This window comes from Mus pahari, chromosome 21, assembly GCF_900095145.1.
Source record: "Mus pahari chromosome 21, PAHARI_EIJ_v1.1, whole genome shotgun sequence".
Classification (NCBI taxonomy): domain Eukaryota; kingdom Metazoa; phylum Chordata; class Mammalia; order Rodentia; family Muridae; genus Mus; species Mus pahari.
In genome coordinates, this window is record NC_034610.1 from 26,151,028 (window position 1) to 26,170,781 (window position 19,754).

At 51.6% G+C, this 19,754-nt stretch overlaps 1 protein-coding gene across 1 annotated transcript; it reads right to left on the reverse strand.

Moving 5' to 3' along the window:
- Positions 1–607: 607 nt before the first annotated feature.
- Tmprss3 (transmembrane serine protease 3) lies at positions 608–19,205 on the reverse strand. Its single transcript, XM_021221656.1, has 13 exons — positions 19,188–19,205; positions 17,979–18,120; positions 15,265–15,375; positions 14,276–14,392; positions 13,854–13,977; positions 10,978–11,103; positions 9,587–9,630; positions 9,066–9,231; positions 8,199–8,368; positions 6,427–6,522; positions 4,517–4,659; positions 3,801–3,953; positions 608–764 (listed from the first exon to the last, which is right to left on the reverse strand). The coding sequence occupies exons 1-13, from the start codon at positions 19,203–19,205 to the stop codon at positions 747–749; spliced, it is 1,428 nt and encodes a 475-aa protein (XP_021077315.1). The 3' UTR covers positions 608–746.
- Between the last annotated feature and the right edge of the window lie 549 nt (positions 19,206–19,754).

Below are 19,754 nucleotides of genomic sequence, written 5' to 3' on the forward strand. Positions count from 1 at the left end.
ACAATGCAATAAGGGATACTTCTGAGATCTGGGAAACCTGTTCTAACAGGAAAATGCAAACTCCTGACGTGTGTAGGATGGGCTTCTGATGTGAGCCCATGACTTCCGTGCCCACCACCCACCACCACACATTCACTCAAGCCCGAGGACAAGTCAAGCTTAGCAAAGGGACACCTTCCAGAAGGGAGGAATTCATCGAGCACCAAATCCTGTGGGAAAACAGTGGAGCAAAACCTCAGGCTGACTCAGCCACAGACCGTGCCGCCCCACTCCAGGAACCAACTCTGGGGAATAGACGGTTGGTTGAGATCTGAGGCCTGGGGCTGGGAACAAACACGTGACTGCATCTTCAACAATCCACATCAGCAGTTCCTGGCCTTGTAGCTGCACCAACTGGTGTTCGATGGCTCTGCAGGAGAGCTTGCCTGTGTCGGCAGCAACTCTGAGGAGAAAATCTAGGGTGGTAGCAGGGAAACGTGCCACTCATGTGCATGGGTTGATTCAGGAAGCACAGAAAGAGCTTCCAAGATCGTTTCAGCCCCAAAGCCCAGGGGCCAGGGGCTTTAGCAGCAAGCAATTCCGGGTGTCAGGGTAGGGAGGGTGCTCTTCCCGCTGGCTCCCTTTCAGTGCAATGGGCAGAGCAGTAAGAGCGGGTACTCCCATCCAACATGGCCACACAGGAGTCCAGGGAAGGCTCGGGCTGTGAATGCCCTCAGGAGCTCAGGGGCTGGCTGGTTCCCTCTTCTTCAAGTCTTCAGATCTCTCTAGAAGTAAAAACAAGGACTGCTGGGTTTCCCCTGCCAACCATGTCTCGGACAGATTTTTCCACCGGGTGTTATCAGTGGTGACTGAGGGGAAAGCTTGCCAGCTCTGGATGGCTCCCACCCTTTGTACTCTTCACCTCTGCCCAAGATTGTCCCACAGGCTGTGACACGAAGGTGCTACGTCTTGGCTGCAGGCTCCCAGGGACTAAGTTGAAACAGAAACATTTTGTTTTACGCCCTAACTGGATAGGGAAACATGGCCAGTAGGGTGAGGATGGTGGGAGTGGGGACTCCCTGGGCCTGGCATGGGACAGTGCCACTGAGTGAGAGGAAGGACCTCCTATGGAACGAGTCAAACCTGGGAATCTTCCTACAGAATGGAGGGGACCTCCAGACCTCCCTTGAGCTACTCGGAAAGCGATTTAGAAGCAGGTGTGTCTGGCAGGTGACATCTCCTGCATGTCCTCCGTGGTCAGAGGCAGCTGATGACTAAGATGCCCTGAGACACGGTCCAAAGCCCAGCCAGCCACCATAGTGAAGCCCCTCAGGCAACAAGACACTTCAGAAACCAGCCAGGCCTTTCCCTGCTTGCCAGTGAGACTTGATACGCCAGCCTTCCTAAAACAAGGCTCAAAAGATGAAGTTCACCTGGTCCTTACACCAGATCCCTAATTGAGACTGACTGGAAGAAGGTCCTGGGGCTCTTCAGTTTTAGCAAATGGTCAAGAAAAGATTTGTTCACCCCAAGTTTTCCATCTGTTCATCCCTCTGGGTGGAATCGTGCTGAGGTTCTGATCTGGGTGTGGCTGTACGAGTCCTTACTAGCTTGGAAGCCCCCATTTATCCAAGATCCCATCTATCGTGAGGAGTGGGGTAGCACCCGTCATGGAGCACAGTGTAGGGAGCACCCTGGCTAGGACCCTGTTCCTGTCATGGCTGCCCACCCTGAGTCCCTGACTGCCCCATATTCTTGGACAGTATGAGGCATCAGGAAATCGTTGCTTGACTTCGTGGTGGTTTAGAGTTCCAGAACAGTCACGTGGCACCTGTGTCCCAAGAGATAACCACAGGAAGATACACTTGCTTTCCGAGGTTTCTCTATCCCTTGCCACACCTTCCAGGTACAAATGACCAGTCTGCACAGTGCCTTCAGTGTAAGGGCATCACCTGCTCGAATGTCCCTTTACACAAGGGGAAGACAAGTGTTAGCTCAACCCTCTACTGAAGAAGAGCCTGTGATACTAAATGCATAATAGTGCCAACAGGCTGCTTCAGCTGGTGGCTTCCTACCAGCCTGTGACTGGCAGCCAGGCCTACACTGGGCCAGCCCTATGGGCTCCATCATGCATCAAAGATAGAAGCAAGGCTGTGGAAAGTCACAGCTATGACTAGTGTTGCTGAGGTCTAAGCATGTCCTGGCCTCACCTGCCACCACCTCATCCCCACCCTACCCCAACACGAAAGCCATGTTCAGTGTCTTTCTTAATTTAGATGAAGAAGCAGAGAGCTTGGGGTGTAGCTCAGTGATGGGGTCCCACCTAGTACACACAAGGCCTTGCATTCAGCCCTCGGAACTAAAAATTTTAAAAAGGGGAAAAAAACCCTTGAGTTAAACCAATAATGAAAAAAATAGTATAATTACTATATTTAGTATTAGTAATTTATCCTGTGGCACCAGACATGGGTTGGAGGATGGCACGGAGGTTAAGAGCACTGGCTGCTCTTGTAGAGGACCTGGGTTTGATTTGCGGCCCATGACTGTCTGTGAGTTCGGTCTCAAGAGATCTGAAGCCCGCTTCTGACCTTCCAGGCATCTCACACACACGGGGCACAGACACAGATGCAGACACAACGGCCATCACATAAGATAAAGCTAACATTTAAAAAAGAAAAGAAACAGGAATTAACCCCTGAGGGGCGCTAAAGGTGTTCTTGAAGGTTTCTTTTCTTATTTAGTCAATTGCTTCAAATGACAAGAACCCTTTTAAAGGTCCTTGGGGTGGCCCAGTGCTTAAGAGCACATACCACTCTATACTACAGTGGACCTGAGTTTGATTCCCAGCTCCTACACTGGGCAGTTTACAATACTATACACTGCACTCACAGGCACACACACACACACACACACACACACACACACGCACACGCACACATAACACACACATGCACACATATACATACTTGCACACCACATATACACAGACATGCACACATACCATGTACACGCAGATACGCGCATACAGACACATTGCTCCCAAATATACACATATAGACACATACACACACACACACACACACACACACATTATAAATGTTTTGGACCCTCACAGCCAGTTGCTGAAGACTGGAGGGCAGGAAGGGACACGTGTTTCCCTTGGGATGCTAGGAGGATTTTTAGAACCGAATAGAGGGCATGGCTGCACACATAAGTGCGTCAAATGCCATGGGATTGTCATCTTTTAAACATTTGCCCACGTTACATAAATCTCACTCCTACGTCAGCAGAAAACATCTTTGAAACTGAACTGGGCGATGATGTAAAACCCATCTGAGATAAAGTTAGTAAATGTTTGCCTAGCGCCTGGTGTGTGGCCAGGCCTTGCTTCCCCACAGCCCTTCCCCTCTCAGGAGAGACTGGGGTTGTGGACATCTGACTCTCATCGCAGCAAGGCGTGTGTCTATCAGAGCATCTCTCTGCCTGGTGCCCTGTGACTCTCAGTTCCCCTGTCTTGCCCTCTCTGACCAGGAGCCTCTGTAGGCCTGTCCTGATTCCCCTTCCCTGAAGCAAAGCAGACCTGGCTCTCAGCAAGGGATCAACTTCCCAGCTCATCCACCGGTCACCTTTCTCCCTGTTGAGTCAGGCAGGGCTATTCCTCCAGTCCTCCCCTGTATGCCTGGGTCACACCCGTGGGATTAACTGTGTCCTAGGGCTGATACCCAGATCCATCTCCTCCTGGCTCCCTGTGACCGAGCTGGGTGCGGGGAAACGTGAGCTGGAGAGTCAACGCCCAACTCCAACTGGGCCGCTCCACCCACCTCCAACTGTTCGTGAATCCAGTCCAGGAAGGAGGTGATCCGCGTGTAGACTCCGGGCTTGTTCACCTCGGCACAGCCAATTCCAAAGCTTGTTGCGCCCACTAACTTCCACAGTCTCCTCTCCTGGCACACCAGGGGTCCTCCACTGTCTCCCTGCAGAGTCAACAGAGGCAAAGGTCAAGAGGCTGGAGCAGCTATACTGTCCCAGCAGCACAGACTTTCCATGTCACATCACCGGTGAACCATGTGCACACCTCTCCCCGTATACTTCTAGAATGGACTCAAGACGTGGCTCCTTGACCATATGGGAACGTTTCCCTCTGGCTATGTCTGCCTTCAGACCCCAAACACTATGCTATGAAGGTCAAGGGTGGCCCGTGTAGCCCACGGAGCTGGAAGGGAGGGAATCTGCCTGAGCCAGAGCTGACTCACTGTGTCCAAGGGTAGTACTGAGTCCCATGAAGCCCGGCTTCATCAGCTCACAGCCCCCTTCCTCACTCAGAATCAGACTGGAGAGATGAGGAGAGGCCACACCCTGTGTGCCCTGAAAGACTGGGAACCTGGGTAAACACAGGCTAGGCCACCAAGAAAGCCAGGGGATATCTTAAGCAAATCTCTTCCTTGTGCCATGTAAATTTGCTTTTCACGGGGAAGCTGCCAGGGGCCTGTCCCGTGGGCTGTTGCTGGGGCCCCAAGGGTTACTGGAAGTCCTTTACCTGGCAGCTGTCCACGCCGCCCTTCAGGTAGCCTGCACAGAGCATGGAGGGAGAGATGATACCGCCATACACGTCCCTGTGGTTGCAGATCTTATTTGAAATTAAAGGGACAGCCGCGTGGTTCAGGACAGGGGAGGCGTCACCTGCCGCAGAGCAATGTGAGAAACTCGTAGTGAGAGGGAGTCCGGCTTAGAGAACAGAGTCAGGAGAACCAGGGGACATGGGACTTTCCACCTGACAGGAAGCAGCCACAGCAAAGACCAGGTCTACTGTAACTGCGACAGCAGACTGTCACAGAATCCGTGACACCCAGAGTGTCCCCTGCTCAGTGTGCTGTCCCACAGCCAACCAAGCCTCGACCCATGCCAGTCAGTCCACATTACAAAAGGGAAACCGAGGCCCTGAAGGCCGCCCACCTCTGGACAGAGCTGAATTCAGTCAACAGTAACGTGTCCCTCCAAATACAGGTGTGGGCCCTGAAACTGTGGCTTTGCCATTGACTAGGGGACCTCAAAGGTGTTCATGGGTATGGTTGTGAACTAGCCTGGGTGATGCTGGTAAACTCATGAAAATGACAAGGACCTATCAACGACTTGAAGAAGGCGACATCAGAGCAATTCCAGAGTCAGATCAGCCTGTCGGCCTTGAAGACGAGGATGAGGCCAGGAGTGTGGGGGCAAAGGTAAAGGGACAACAGCTGTCACCATCCCCAGAGACAACTGAGGAGCCAGCCCATAGCACCAGTGACCCCTGAGGCTGGAAGGTAACAAACAAAGTGGGCATTGAATCCTGGAGTTTGAGAGGCTGAGGCAGGAGGCTTGCTGTGAGGTTCATGGCGGTCAGCCTGGGCTGCAGTGAGAGCCTGCATGAACACGTCTCCAAAGGCGAACCCTGAGCTTTCCTCATGGGCTGACTGTAACCTCCTCCTTATTTGCCTGCCTGTGACCAAGACACGTGACCTTGCTTGGAGCAGAAGCTGCTGAAGTATGGATCAAGTACCATCTGGAGGCCGGGCCACCTTGCATTCAGGGCAGATCTGACAACTGATGCCATGGGGTCAGGGGTCAAGGGACTGAGGAGACAGATCAACCTGGAATGTGGTAGGTTGGATACCCAGAGCTCACATTAGGGAAAAACCCAAAACAAACAACCAAAAAAATCAAAAATCAAACAGCCACATAGACATTGGGTCTGGGTTAAGGATGACTAGAGCCACCAGACACTGGGGAGATGCTGGGACAGGCCTCACCTGAGGCCTGCAGACATCTTGACCTCAGACTTGAGAAAGATGGAGGACTCAAGTCTGCCCTTTTGAGCTTTTTTGAGCCATCTAGACCTCAGTAGTTTGGCTACAGTTTCTAGTGACAGCAGGCTGGCCTGTGCCTAGAAAATGCACAGAGGAAAGCCATTGCTGGAGAGACTGTGTCAGCACTGTTCCTTGATGCAAGGGACACAGATGTCCCTGGCAAGTACGTGATGTGACCATCACCGAGAGTATTAGCACTACCAAAGCAGTGGAGGTAGCTGAGTAATGCCTACTGTAGCAAGCCCATAGGCGAGAATAACATGCCGTGCCAGCTCTCGGGCAAGACTTCTTCATCCTGTACTGCTTGGTGCGAGCTTGAGGCTCATCAAGGTGCGCTTCAGACACTTGCTTCAGTAGAATGAGAAGGGGCAGGGAGGAGGGTTGGGTGGAGGCCTCGCCATGGAGAAGTACCCCCCCTTCTCCCCTATAGCTCATTTCTCCATGAAACCTCAAAACGTCACACTGTCCAAAGAGGAGTAGCACCGTGGTGGCCCACGGCTATTCAGCAGATGGCTGTTGTGAACAGTTGGCCTGCCCTAACCCTGAGCTGGAACATCCGAGCATCCCGAGGGGCCCTCCCAGCCTCTGGCTTCAGACCACTGACCTCCATCCTCTGTGGCTCCCCATCCTGAGGTCCAGCACAATTTCCCATCGGGAAAGTTCTCTTCAGAGTTGGGCAGACAGATGGGCTGAATGGTCTCTGTTAGAAGGGGGCACAATGAGGTGAAGTTCCAGAAGCCACTGCCCCAGAAGTCAACTGAACCCACCCCCTAGGAAGTGAAGGGCCTTGGTGATTGAGCTAGCTCAGAGCAGAAGCCACGCCCACTCATCTCCCAGATGTTGCCCTAGACTGTGTGGCAGGAGTCCAGAGCCCAGCAGCCAAGCCTGGCTGTAAAAGGCTGGACAGTTGGACAGAAGACAGTTCAGGCTTGGGAGCTATGTGGACCTCATCACGGTTGCTGGAACCGCAGGAGACATACACAAAGGGACTGATGGATTTATGACAAGAGTTTACTTGCTCAAATGTGCATTGGGTCACACGTGGCTGGCTCTTGGGCCATAGCTGGTCACTCCTGGACCAGACGTTGAGTGTTTGTGATGACAGCCAGTGTGCATCTAGGCTGTGCCACTGATGCCCTAGCAAGGCCCAGCAGCTGCATGTTGCCCAGGGCTTCTGTGTGAGCAGCACCTGAGATGCACCCCCTCCTCCCCAACCATCCTGCATGGTAATCATGGAAAAGTGGAGAAGGGTAGAGACCTATTTAACTCTTTAGCCAAGTATACTACATACAACTCCCTTTCTAGAATCAAATATCACCAACAATAATTAGCAAGTAACCCCCCATCCCCACTTAAGCAGCTTTTCTGTTGCCCTTGAAATCACACAGGTTTGCTGCCAAGAGTGGGTGTCTACCTTGGAAACGACCCTGCCTGCCCTCCGAGTGCTTACGCCTGGAATGGTCAGGACTTCTACTTAAGCCAACATTCCTCCTGCTTTGGGCTTTGTAATTTTGAGAGTTATAGCAGGGCTACCTAGAACCTTCCAGATGGAAGAAGGAGGTTCTTTTCAAGCCCTCAAGCTGCCCCAGCCTGGAACTCTGCTCCTTCCCCTGGGGATGCCCTCCAAGAGACTCCAAGCAGCAAAAACCAGAACAGCAAAGTACTCTGGGTCCCTGAGGACAGATGACTCTCTTCCGCCACCTAGAGGCATCAGGTGGCCATCTGCAGCTGGCACAGGGCAGAGAGAGCAGAGCAGAACTGGAAGGCTGTGAGGTTGAACTGACACTAGAGGGACAGCCAAGGTCTACAACCTAAGTCTAAAGAAGGTAACAGGCTGAAATCTTAAGCAAAGGCGCTGTCTCCTAGCGTGCTCACACTGAAAACACCTAATTCTGGCTGGGAAGGTGGCTGTGCTGCCAAAGTGCTTGCTGCCCAATCACGAACTCCTGAGTTTGATCTGTGCCACCCATGTAAAAAGGCAGCTGTAGTGGCATTGAGCGTGTTACCCATTGAGGAGGCAGAGACAGAGGGGTCCCTGGGGCTTCTTGGCCAGTCAGCCTACTAGGCAACTCTAGATCAGTAAGAGACCCTGCATCCCCCCAAAAAGCAAGGTGATGGTCCCTAAGGAACAACATTCAAGAATGACTTCTGGCCCCTATGTGCATGCATGCATTTGCGCACACACATGCATGTGCATATGCGTGCTCTCGGGCACACTCCTCTAATGAGCAAATGCAATGCACCTACATCAACACCTAGTTGAATCAGGTTTTGGGATTTCCACACAAGGATAGTAAAGCAGCCACTGTAACAGTGTCTCAACAGGCAAGCACTTGAAACAAGCTAAAAGCGGGGCAGAGGCCTAAACGTTTGTACCGTCAAAGGTGAGCGGCTCAGACAGCTTCATGAGGGCTATGTCATTGCCCAGCCGCTTTGGCTTGTACTTGCTGTGATAGATGATTTTCTCCACCAGATGGGAGGGCACAGGACTGTCCATCAGGGACACAAGACCCACCTGGACAGTCCAGGACTTGGGGTGGTACAGGCTGAAATGCACAAACAGAAAGGTGAATCTCAGGAGAGACCCAGCCCTGTTGAACTCTGGTGTCCCAAGAGCCCAGGGAAACAGTGAGAGATGTCACCAGGTGGGAGATGGCCCAATGCCCTACACATCTGTGCCCCACACAGACCACACTCCCAAGTCTTGCAGGAATACAGACCACACTCGTGTCTACCCCAGACAGGTCGCTCTCTCCATGACACCCCAGAGATATGCATTTGAGATCTGGGCTAAGCTTTACTCTCTGCAGAGATGCCCTTCTCTATTGGACAGTAACTAAACCAAGAGATAAAAAGAGAATCCACCACTGGTCTAAGGTGTCTCTGGGACTTCTAAACACCTGGCAGACACAGCTTCAAGGGGGCTTGGTGTTCTCTGGGTACCCTGCACTTCCATCCAGGCTACCCTGCTGTGTCATACCACGGAGGAGGAGTAGTGGGCGTCAGGAGGGCCTAGGACCCTTATTTCAATGGGTCTCATTCTTCCTTGAGTTCCCTCCTCCCTTTCCTACCTCCCTGTGCCAGCTCAGCTCATGTCACTCTCAGACGCAGAGACAGGTCCACTGTAAGGCACATGGCTCGCTAACTTGCCCTCACCGCCAGATCACCCCATCTCTACCTGACCCAGGACTAGGCAAGGCTCTGGGAAGAGCGGAAGCCACAGCAGCAGACCCAGTCACTCACTCATAAACACAGTGCGCCGCGGTGACGATCCATAGAGGGGTGATGACGGAGCCCCCACATAGATGGTACCCCTGGAACTGGAGGCTGACCTGCCAGGGCCACTGAGTGAGCGAGGACATGTTTCCACCCACAATGCGGGGACTGTAGCCCGTTCTCGTGCCACAGACTATGGAAGAACAAGGGGTTAGGGGTAAATTCCGTGACCTTTTCTGGAGGAAATGTCAGCGCCCCAGCAAAATCCCTGTCCCCTACCCAGAGCTCACAATACTCCCAATGAGAGGGTTCGGCGGACAGAAGCCTGGGGGTGGGTGGCGTTTGTGGGAGGCAGTGGGAAGAGCTGTTAGTGTAGAGAGCATGCAGGGTTACCCTGCCCATCAACAGTGTCCCTTCTGACAGTGACCTCCTGGTGCCTAGCCCGACACTAGCATCCAAGAGTCTTGAGCTGTCCCCAATGGGGGCTGTGACTCTATCACTGCAGTCTTCCATATCAGTGGGTCCCTACTACATATTCTGACGCTTACCTGAACACTTCAAGGTGACCACGTGGCCTGAGGTGCAGCCTTCCCTGCAGCGGAAAGAAACAGTTCATGGGCAGGCCAATACGCTGCTGTTTTTATAGAACAGAGGTCACACATGCCAACCTGGGGCCTGGGTGTCAGAGGAAAGCCTGGCTTCAGAGAACCTGTGGCATCTGCTCCCTGCTTTAGCCTGAACCCCAGTGGGGCGCTCTCTCAGAGCTGGGGACTGATTGTTGCTAAGGGAACTTGGATTTTCTTCCCCCAGAGTTTTGGGGGTTGGGAGCAACTGGTGAAGATGAAAAGGCTTTGCAAAGGATGCTGTCTTAACTTCTTCCCTTCCCTGCTTCTTTGCTTGCATCACACTCGCACAGGTACATACACATATACACATACACTCACACTCATACTCACACACATTTGTACATACATATATGCATATATCTACATACATACATATACAAACACACATACACACACATATACATATCCACTCACATTCATACTCACACACATTCGTATACACATGCATATATCTACACATATACATATATAAAAACACACACACTAACACTCACATTCATGTACATACACACATACATGGATAGATATACACACATACATATGCAAACACACACATACAAACATACATACACATTCACATACTCACATACATACACATACATGCACACATACATTTATAGACACACTCATACACACATACACACACTTACATACATACATATATACATTTATACTTATACATACACACATCACAAACATATGCATACATACATACATACCACCCACATACATGTTCAAACACATATATAACACATACACACATATACATATGTATACATACATAGACACATGCATACACACTCACATACACACATACATATATACTCACATATACATATATACACATACATATACAAATATAAACATACACACATATACATACATAACATCACATTACACACACACCACCACATATACACATTACACACACATATGCAAACACACATATACACACAGACATACACACACACTCAGACACACACCCCCTATCACATATACACATTACACACACATATGCAAACACACACACATACACATGCCTCCCTGCTGTGAGGTAGGCACAGCAATGGCCTGGCAGCATACCTGCCTGTCACTGCAGCTCCTTCCCTGCCTCCACTGAACCAGACTTTCCAGGGCTGGGATTCATCCCTGCACCCCAGATTATGCACGACCACTCTAACCATAGCAGTGAGCTCCACCCCTGCTTGTAGAGGTGATGTTCTTTCCCTTCATGAAGTACACCTCAGCTTCCCAAACCCAGCCTGTGGCCTGGCCCCAGAGTAGACAGCAGTACCATCTGTCTAACCGCTTACCTCATGTACACAGAGTGGTGTAATGTGGTCACCTTGTCATCTGACAAGAGGTGATTGATGGACACAAAGTCGCCCTGGAACTGCTCCTCCAGCGCATCCACTCTGAGGTGATCTGAGCTCACATAGCTGCAGGCACATTGGAAACCCAGACCCAGCAGTCATGGTGACTGAGATACCAGCCACCCCCACTCACCAGGTTACAAGCCATGGGAACCTGAGTCATGTGGTCCTTCCCAAGTCACCACAGGCTTCATTTTCCTGATAAATTGCATACACCTTAGCCAGGCGTTCCAGCTTAGCTGTGCCTGGGGACCCGCTTGCTGACCCACAATCCACAGCCTGGCCTGCCCACCCACCTAGCTCTAGCCACAAAGAAAGACCACTTCCTGCCACAGTTAGGAGGTCTCCGCCCACCCCACTTGGATGCTCTTGATTTGGCTGCCCCAGAGGAGGCAGCTGGGTGTCTAGCTCCTGAGGGTGAGGGGTAATGGGACGTTTGAGAGCCTGTTCCACTTTGCTTAGCACTGTCATAGAAGGCAGTGGCTTAAGGACCCTGGGACCAAGCAAATGAGCTCAGTGCCAAGAGACAGGTATGTACAGCCATGGTGCAAAAGAGAGATTGAAAGAAACAAGAGCCGGGCATTGTGGCGCACGCCTTTAATACCAGCACTCGGGAGGCAGAGGCAGGAGGATTTCTGAGTTTGAGGCCAGCCTGGTCTACAAAGTGAGNCTCTCTCCCTCCCTCTCTCTCTGTTGTACATACTGGGCCAGCAAGCCACCTCCCCAAGTCGCCTCCTCTCTCTGATCTGCATAGGCCCTGGGGTGCAAGGAGCCAGTTGCCTTGGAATCTTCCTTACCACAGCATGGAGAGACTCGATTTCCACTTGCAGGTGGTGGCACTGCCGGCGGGCCTCCTTGAGTTCAGCCTGAGCTGCCTTCAGAGCTTCTCCATCCTTGTCCATTTTTTTGGTTATAGCTTCCTCTAAAGAAAAGAAAAGGAAAGAAAGAAAGAAAGAAAGAAAGAAAGAAAGAAAGAAAGAAAGAAAGAAAGAAAGAAAGAAAGAAAGAAAGAAAGAAGAAAGAATGGGGTGGAACAGCTGAGCACAAACCAGCCATAGAAAAGTGGGGGTGGGGGTGGGGGATGCAGAGTTTATGACGTTCCCAAGGAAGGTGGGGAGCAGTGTACTGCCGGTGGCCATCTTCTCACTAACCCAGCAGTTTGTCACCCAGATGCTATTAATGCCACCAGGACTCAGAAGCACGGGTTTGAAGAAAAAGGCATCCAGACGTTGGCCTGGCGTTTCCTCCCAGGGGAGGCTGCAGTTGGCTGCTGTAAAGGAGCCTGCTTTTTCTGGGATGCCGGGTCATAGGGAGATGGACAGAGTAAGGAGCTGGGGCAGAGGGAATCTCAGTGTCACAAATGAAACCTACACGGGTCACCTCAGAGCTGCAGCAACTGCTACCACAGCCATGGTCACACCTACACCCTAATGACCACAGAGCTCCCATGGCCTTTTAAGGTGGAGGTTTATCATCCATTCTAAGGGAGGAAATGCAGCAGGTCTCACAAGACTGGCCTGAATCTACACCGAGATTTGTACATGCTTGTGCGTACATGCGTGCATATGTACGTATGTATGTGCATGCGTAAGTACGTATGTGTGTGCATAAGTATGTATGTGCATGTGTACGTGCGTGTGTGCAAGTGTACCTGCGTGGGTTTTGTGCTGTTTGAAATCTCTCCTTTTTCTTTAAGGAGTATAGCTACATAATTCTCAACTTTGTCTCTTAGTAACCTTCGCAGCTGTCACTGCATTTCAGTTGCAACTGGTTTCAGAACCCAAGCAGACATAACATACAGAGGAGGCAGGCCTGGGGGACCTCAGCTGCTGGGCGCCTAGGATCCTACTGGTTTAGATCCCAGACAGAAGGTGTGTGCAGCCATGTTGTTTTAAGGGCCCTGCTTCCTGAGTCACAGAACAAACTAGGGTTTACGTTAGAGTTTGTGACCATCAGTCTTGCTCAGTTCCTAAGGTCAGTGTAGGAACTTGGGAACCTGCCTGTGGTAATCTGGGACCTACAGTATCAGTGGCCTCCAGGGAAGCAAGGCCGGGGTCAGGAGTCAGTAGTGATGACTGTGAAGGAGAGGGGGGCCCTCGGTCAGGCAAAAGCCTGCTGCTACAATGTGGAAAGCCAGCAGCTGGCTCCCAGCCCTGAAATTGGAAAGACACTGTCTTAGGTGGTCTCCTGAGGCTAAGGGGGTTTTGAATAATTGCATCCTTTGGGGCTTTTGAGGATGTGAGTACAGACACGGATGTGACCAGCAGAACCCGGTGCCTGTCTCCAAACATCTGCTCTTTAAGCTGCAAGGCACTGAACCAGAGTATTTATTTTTCCACTCAAAAGTTCTGGGCACGTGAACTGTTTGCTTTCTGTTACTGTTTTTCTTTCTTCTTTTTTTATGTCTGTCTGTTTTTGGACAGGAACTCACTTTTCAGCTCAATCTGGAACTTCCTTGCCCCTGCCTCTGCCTCCCCAGTACAGGGATTACACATGTGTCACCTTGCATGCTTGTTCCTCTGCTGGAACAGAACCCATGGCTTTGGCCATGCCAGATTAGAGCTCTACCAACTGAGCTCCGGTCCTAGCCCTAGCCCTAGCTCCAAACGTCTAAATGGCTTTTGAATCTAAGGTCTTGGCCTAGCCCTGAGAACTCCCTTCATAGATGATGTCCTGCTCCCTGTGAGGCCCAGCTCCCCGTGCCCATGGGGGGAGGGAGGTGCTATAAAAACGGAGCGTGACTCGTCAAAGCGTCTAGAGAGTTCGGGACTGTCCCTATCAAGCTGCTTTTGCTCTGCCATTTGGCCTTGGCTCACCTGGGAAACCCCAGCTGGGCACAGGCAATCTTGGCATAGTGGCTTTTCCAGTCATCAGAGCACATGGTCCTCCACGCAGCGGCTGTGAACACTTGGAGCGCCGCTCTTTGGCCACTCACCCGCACTGGCCAGGCATGGGGGAAGGGCAATGATTAGCAGAACAGGCAGAGGCTAACGTGTGACCTGTTCTCTGCTCCTGCCCATAGCCCACCCCCACAAGATGCTGCAGTTTCCACCCACTCCCAACTCAGAACCTGTCTGGTCCCCCAACTGGATATAAACATGTATAACAGTTTTCCAAGAACCCAGCTTGGCACATCCCAGCTGAGGATAGGACATGATGCTGGCTATGCCTGGGGTTCATCGGACAGAAAGGGCACGTGCTGGCTTGTGTTCACTCTCTGTGATCGGTCTCGACTCACCACATCGGTACTCATCCTCTGCGTTCTTGCAGTCGGAGACCCCGTCGCATCGAGCTGTTAGTTCAATACACTTGAAGGATGAATGGCACCTGTACTTCCCAGAGCAGTCGAAGTGGACTGGGGAAAGGGAGTGGATGGGAGAACACCAGCAAGTGGCCCCTTCAGTGCACAGCACCAACAGCCATGTACCTGCCCTGTGGCCTTGAACTTGCCCATCAATAGTGAAACTTGCATTGAAACTACATCTCAGACAGCAGCCTGTTTCCTTCAGCCATATCGCCTGTCCTGAACTCCAAGGGGCGGGGCTGCCACAACCACAGTATCACTACCTCCAGGAATTACAAGACGGTGCAGTCAGACTCTCAGGGATTCAGAGGCGGGACGAAACTGCATGGCTGGGCCCAACACACTAAGCTGGCCCAGCAAGAGCCCCAACTGAGACCACTCAACTGCTCAACCACCCTGCTTCCTTTTACTCTGGGCCTGAAGCCAATGAACCCTGAGCAGGAGGCAAAATACCCTGCCCCGTGCTGCAGTTACTTGAAGGAGAAAATAAGAAACTACAGACTCTAAGAGAGCCCCTTCCTCGCCGTGACCCATTTTCTCAAAAGCCCTACATACCTCCCTATAAAAATAGCCGATGCGCGTGGTATGACTTGAATGGACGGCTTTGTCTGCTCCACCCCAGCCTCCGCCTTCCCATCCCAGAGTCCTGTTTCACCTGCTACCTTTGAGTAATTCTAACCGGCCAGCTACCCTGGTGGCAGAGCCTGGAGCACAGCCAGCAGCCCCTGCCTATTCCCACACTAGTTTGACATTCATGCAGGATGATCAAACCCATAGCCATCAAACCCAAAGGACACGGGCCACCAGTAATTAAGGCCAGGCAGCAGCAAGTACGGACAAGGGGGTGGGGGCGGAGGGTCTCATGCAAGTTTAAATGCCAGAACAGGTAATCGAGCGCCTACTGAATAATAGATGGTACTCACTGCCCAGGCCGATGGCCAGCGCCAGTATCAAGGCGATGATCCCAATGACGATGATCGGAAAAAACTTCAAGGGCAGAAGGGACAAGATCTGCGCGGCCACTGCGTCTCCGTCTGAGAACCAAAGGGATGGGGGTTTGGGGAAGCCAGGGAGCATCAGTTCTGAGTGACGTGAAACTTAAAAGTTTAGCCATGTGCGCTGTGTCCCCTCTGTGCACAGAAAGCACTGGCCCAAAGACAGCTGACTTGGTTAAATGAATGACCACGTTGTCTGGGTCAGTCTTCGCTCACCCAGCTCTCTGCCCCAGCTTAAGCGACATTGCTGTGGGCTGAAAAGTATCCTCACTGGGAGCCCTTGGCCCAGCCCTCAACAGCCAAGAATGGAATCTTACTTGGAGGCCACAGAGAAGAGAAGTTAAGATGAGGCCCGTAGGGCAGCGGCTAATCTTGGATGATTGGTGTCCTCGGGGAGGGGGAAGGTTTAACACAGACACATGCATAGAAGAAAGGTAAGAGACCAGGAGAACAGACATCCATGGGAAGATGAAGAGGGCAGAGTGATATGTCCACAATTCAAAGAACCCTATAGGCTATCGGCCAAGGGCCCATATCGGCACAGGGTCCTGTGTGTATTCATGGCAATGGGACCTTACTGACATCTGGGCTCTCAGACTTCCGGCTCCCAAAAAGGAAGACAAGAAAACCGTTGACTCAGCCACCCAGCTGTGGCATGCTGTCCCAGCAGCCCTGGGACCTGGGACTTCCTTCAACTGTCATGGAGGGTTTATGCCATGTGGTTTATGCCACTGGGGTCTCTCAAACCACCCCAAGGTGGATTTTCCCCTACAGAGCCACCCTCAGCCTTTGTTCCAAGCCATTCGCCACATGTGAGCTGAAGCCAACCGTATAAGTGACTGATTCCCTGCATCCTCAGTGTGGATCTGCCCAGTAGCAGAATGTTCTGCTTAGTACGTTTCTGCTTCCAGATCAGAGCTGTCATGACTCTGCAAGCCACTCTCAAAGACTGGGGTTCCCAGACTCTGGATTCTTCAGCTCTCATGGGAACCACCTACTAGGTGCAATACCCACTGGAGAGGGGGCTGGCAGTGACAAAGGTGATGAGGTCACCTGCTGTTCAGGGAGTGACAAATCCCTGTCCTTGATGGACATGGGAGAGCCCAGCTCATTGTGGGTGGTGTCACTCCAGGGCAGTCAGTCCTGAATGGCTGTAAGAACATGGTCAGAAAAAGCCAGGAAGCCGCATTCCTCCATGGCCTCTGCTTCCGCTCCTGCCTCTGGCTTCCTGTTCTGTTTGAGTTCCTGTCCTGACTTCCCTGGATGACAGACTATAAACTGTGACGCTGATCTAACCCTTTCCTGTCCAGGTTGTTTCTGGCTATGTTTTCCACAGCAATAGAAACCAAGGTAGGACACGTGGGATGTATCTCTCTGGAGAGGCTCCACAAAGGACTGACGAGCAGGAAAACCTCCCAGGAAATGAACAAATGAAAAAAATAGACTTAAATTCATCCTAGCATCACCATGACTCTGCTATGACCACACCCACGGGTGCTTACGGTGGAAGGGATGGCCGGTTTCTTACACAGCACCGGGTGGGGAACGGGTCAGGTTTGCTTCCCGTTTGTGTGAGTCGGAGATGTAGCTACACAGCTTAAAAGCAGGTACAGTTCTGACCACAGTAATGGCACTTCCAGAAATGTATCCTAAACGTTGTCAAGGGTGTACACAGATTCCTGTCTCCACACACTCTGTGGAGGATGACACTCATAACAATGACAAGCATGAAGCAGTCTGAACAGCCAATGAAAGGGCATCGTAAAGCCTTAGCATTCCGGCAGCATACAAGGGAGAGACCCAGGGGTCTTTTCAGTTCATAAACCTATGCCTTCTACCTTGTTCTCCTTACTCTGTCCACAGCCCAGATGACTTAAAAAAAATTGTTCAGGGATCCCATATACACATTGTTCAGAGGCACAGCCTTAACTCTCCACATCCCCACTCTCACCCAGTCCCAGGGCTCATTCTTCCCATTGCTCCTGAGCCCTGCTCTCTGGACCAGCAAACCACAGATAGCTCTCAGCACAAAGAGGGCACAGTGGCAGACATCAGGCGAGGAATGCTTCCTGCATAGGTATGTGGCTCATAAAACCAGCTTTCCTTCTTTGGGTCCACAAGTTCTAACATGGCACTTGACCCTTGGTGACATACAGCTTGCCTGAATTTTCTAGAAAGGTGGTGGCCATTTGACCTTCTTCTTAGTGAAGCAGAGCCACTGTAGAGTTTGAGTCTCTGAAGACACCCCCACCCCCAAGAAGAGAGGTTAAACACAAACGCATGTGCACACGCACACACTGCCTGCAGAGATTCAGGAAGTGCCTGACCCAAAGGGGCTCCTTCTTAGCACCCTTCAACTTTGTGGTTCTACAAGATCAGGAAAAGTGTCCAGCCAGTGATGGAGAGATGCCCAGGATGGGTGGGAGTCATAGCAAAGCCCTAGAGTGCCTATCTAGTGTGAGGCCCAGTACTGTAGAGAAGGAGCAGAAGGGAGGAGAGAGAGACAGAGGGAGGTGGGAGAGAAAAACAGACAGAGCAGGAGAGTGAGAGACTGTACAAGGGAATCCCCCGCCTCCCAGCCCCAGACACTTGAACACATTCGTCCCTTCTGCACAAGGCCCGAGTCCCCAAGGCCCACTTACCTGGTACCACAGGACTTATTTTCAAATCATCCAAGCCGAAGAGTGATCGGAAGGAAAAGGGAGCTTCGGCTGCCGGAGGGTCGTTCTCCCCCATGGTGACTATCTCAGGGCCTCTGATGTTGGATTCCGGCTCCACCTCCACCTGCTTAGTCAGGGGTGAGCAGGGTTGGTCCCTGTGCAAAGTGTGGGCACCAGGGGTGCCTCTGTCCCATTTTAAATCCTTTCAGTCCCACGTGAAGCCCACACCCCCTGTGGGTTTGTGGAAAATGTCTGTCTACTGAGAACACAACTTTACCAAGGTAAATCGCAGAGTGGCTTCTAGAGCTGACAAAAATCAGGATTTTAATTCCTTTCAAGTTAACAGTGCCAGCATCCTCTGTGTAGCCAATCAAGTGGTGCTTTTAGAGATAAGCCCCATTGTCACCCAGAAGTCACTGTTGTGTTGTTCCTTAGAAAACCGTGACCCGTCAGAATGAGACGGTCCTCCTCTGTCCAACATTTTGATTTTTCTTTCTAGCCATAGGATTTACCTGTCATAGACATAAGATCTTCCGATATTCAATTTACGTGTCCTAAAATGAAGGCAGCACCCGGGAATGGGCACTGTCACGATGTTAGTAGCGGCCCACAAACACAGCCCTTTCCTGGCTCATGCAAGCATGACCTAATTGAGAAAGAAAGTATCTGAGCCCTGGGGACCCAGGCCACCCAGCCAACTGAGGAGTGGCTGGGAGCCTCCGCCTCAGGCCAAACCCTCTGCCTTGGGCCAAACCCACACAGGGTTCTGTTTCCTACAATAGAGACCTTCTGTACAGGTCTGAGCAAGCCAGTGATGTAGGGTGCTCCCGGGTGAGCCCCAGATCAGTCCACAACCAAAGTGTTCTAGGAATCTGCTTCCGCCAAGGCTGAGGTCCACAGAGCCCTCCCCACAGAGGCTGGTGAGAATCTAGTCTGCCTCCTCCTGGCTACCTGTGGAGCTTAATTACATTCCAAATGGAGCTACTCACCATTAAAAACTAACCTTGTTTTTTGTTTTGTTTTTTGTTTTTAATTTTTACAATATTAGTAAACTCTAAGCTTCTGGAAAATAAGCTTTATGGGAGTATCCCCTCCCACGCAGGCCGTGGTTGGCAGGTCCCATATGAGGAAGCCGGGAAGTTCCTCAGAGTGCATCCTGGAAGCGCCCCCTCCCCCGGGTCCCTTACTCACCATTTCTGAAGCGGCCATCCTTGGAAGTAGGAATAATTTCCTTTTTTCATTATAAAAAACGAGCAGGAGGGTGAGCAGCTGGCAAAGGGGAGTCCAGTAGAGAACTATTTCTACCAAGTCACTCAGCCTTGCGGACTCCTTCACTGAAGCCAGCGGCATCCCCGTGGCGCCTCTGTAACTCAATCTGAATGTGGCTATCAGGTAGCCCTGGCGGTATGGACGCAGAGATAGGAGAGGGCAGCTTGGAAATGAGCAAAGGCAGATTATAGGAGCGTCACGGAAGAATGGAGGGCCATACCCAGTGCCAAGCAGACAGCCTCACAGAACTGCATGTCAGCACTTGGGCAGTGCCATCCACCCAGTTGACTGAGCCTTGGTTGATCCTACAGCTGCCCCAAAGACAAAAGATGGAGACTAGAGGATGCCACGCACTGAGCAGAGACTCGGAGATCTATGGTGCAGGGTCTCTATGTGCTCAGTGCATCTGTGTTCGACTATGTGGCCTTGGGCCATACAGAGTGCTGGAGGAGATGAAGACGCTGGTGAAGAGTATGACCTCTGGGAAGC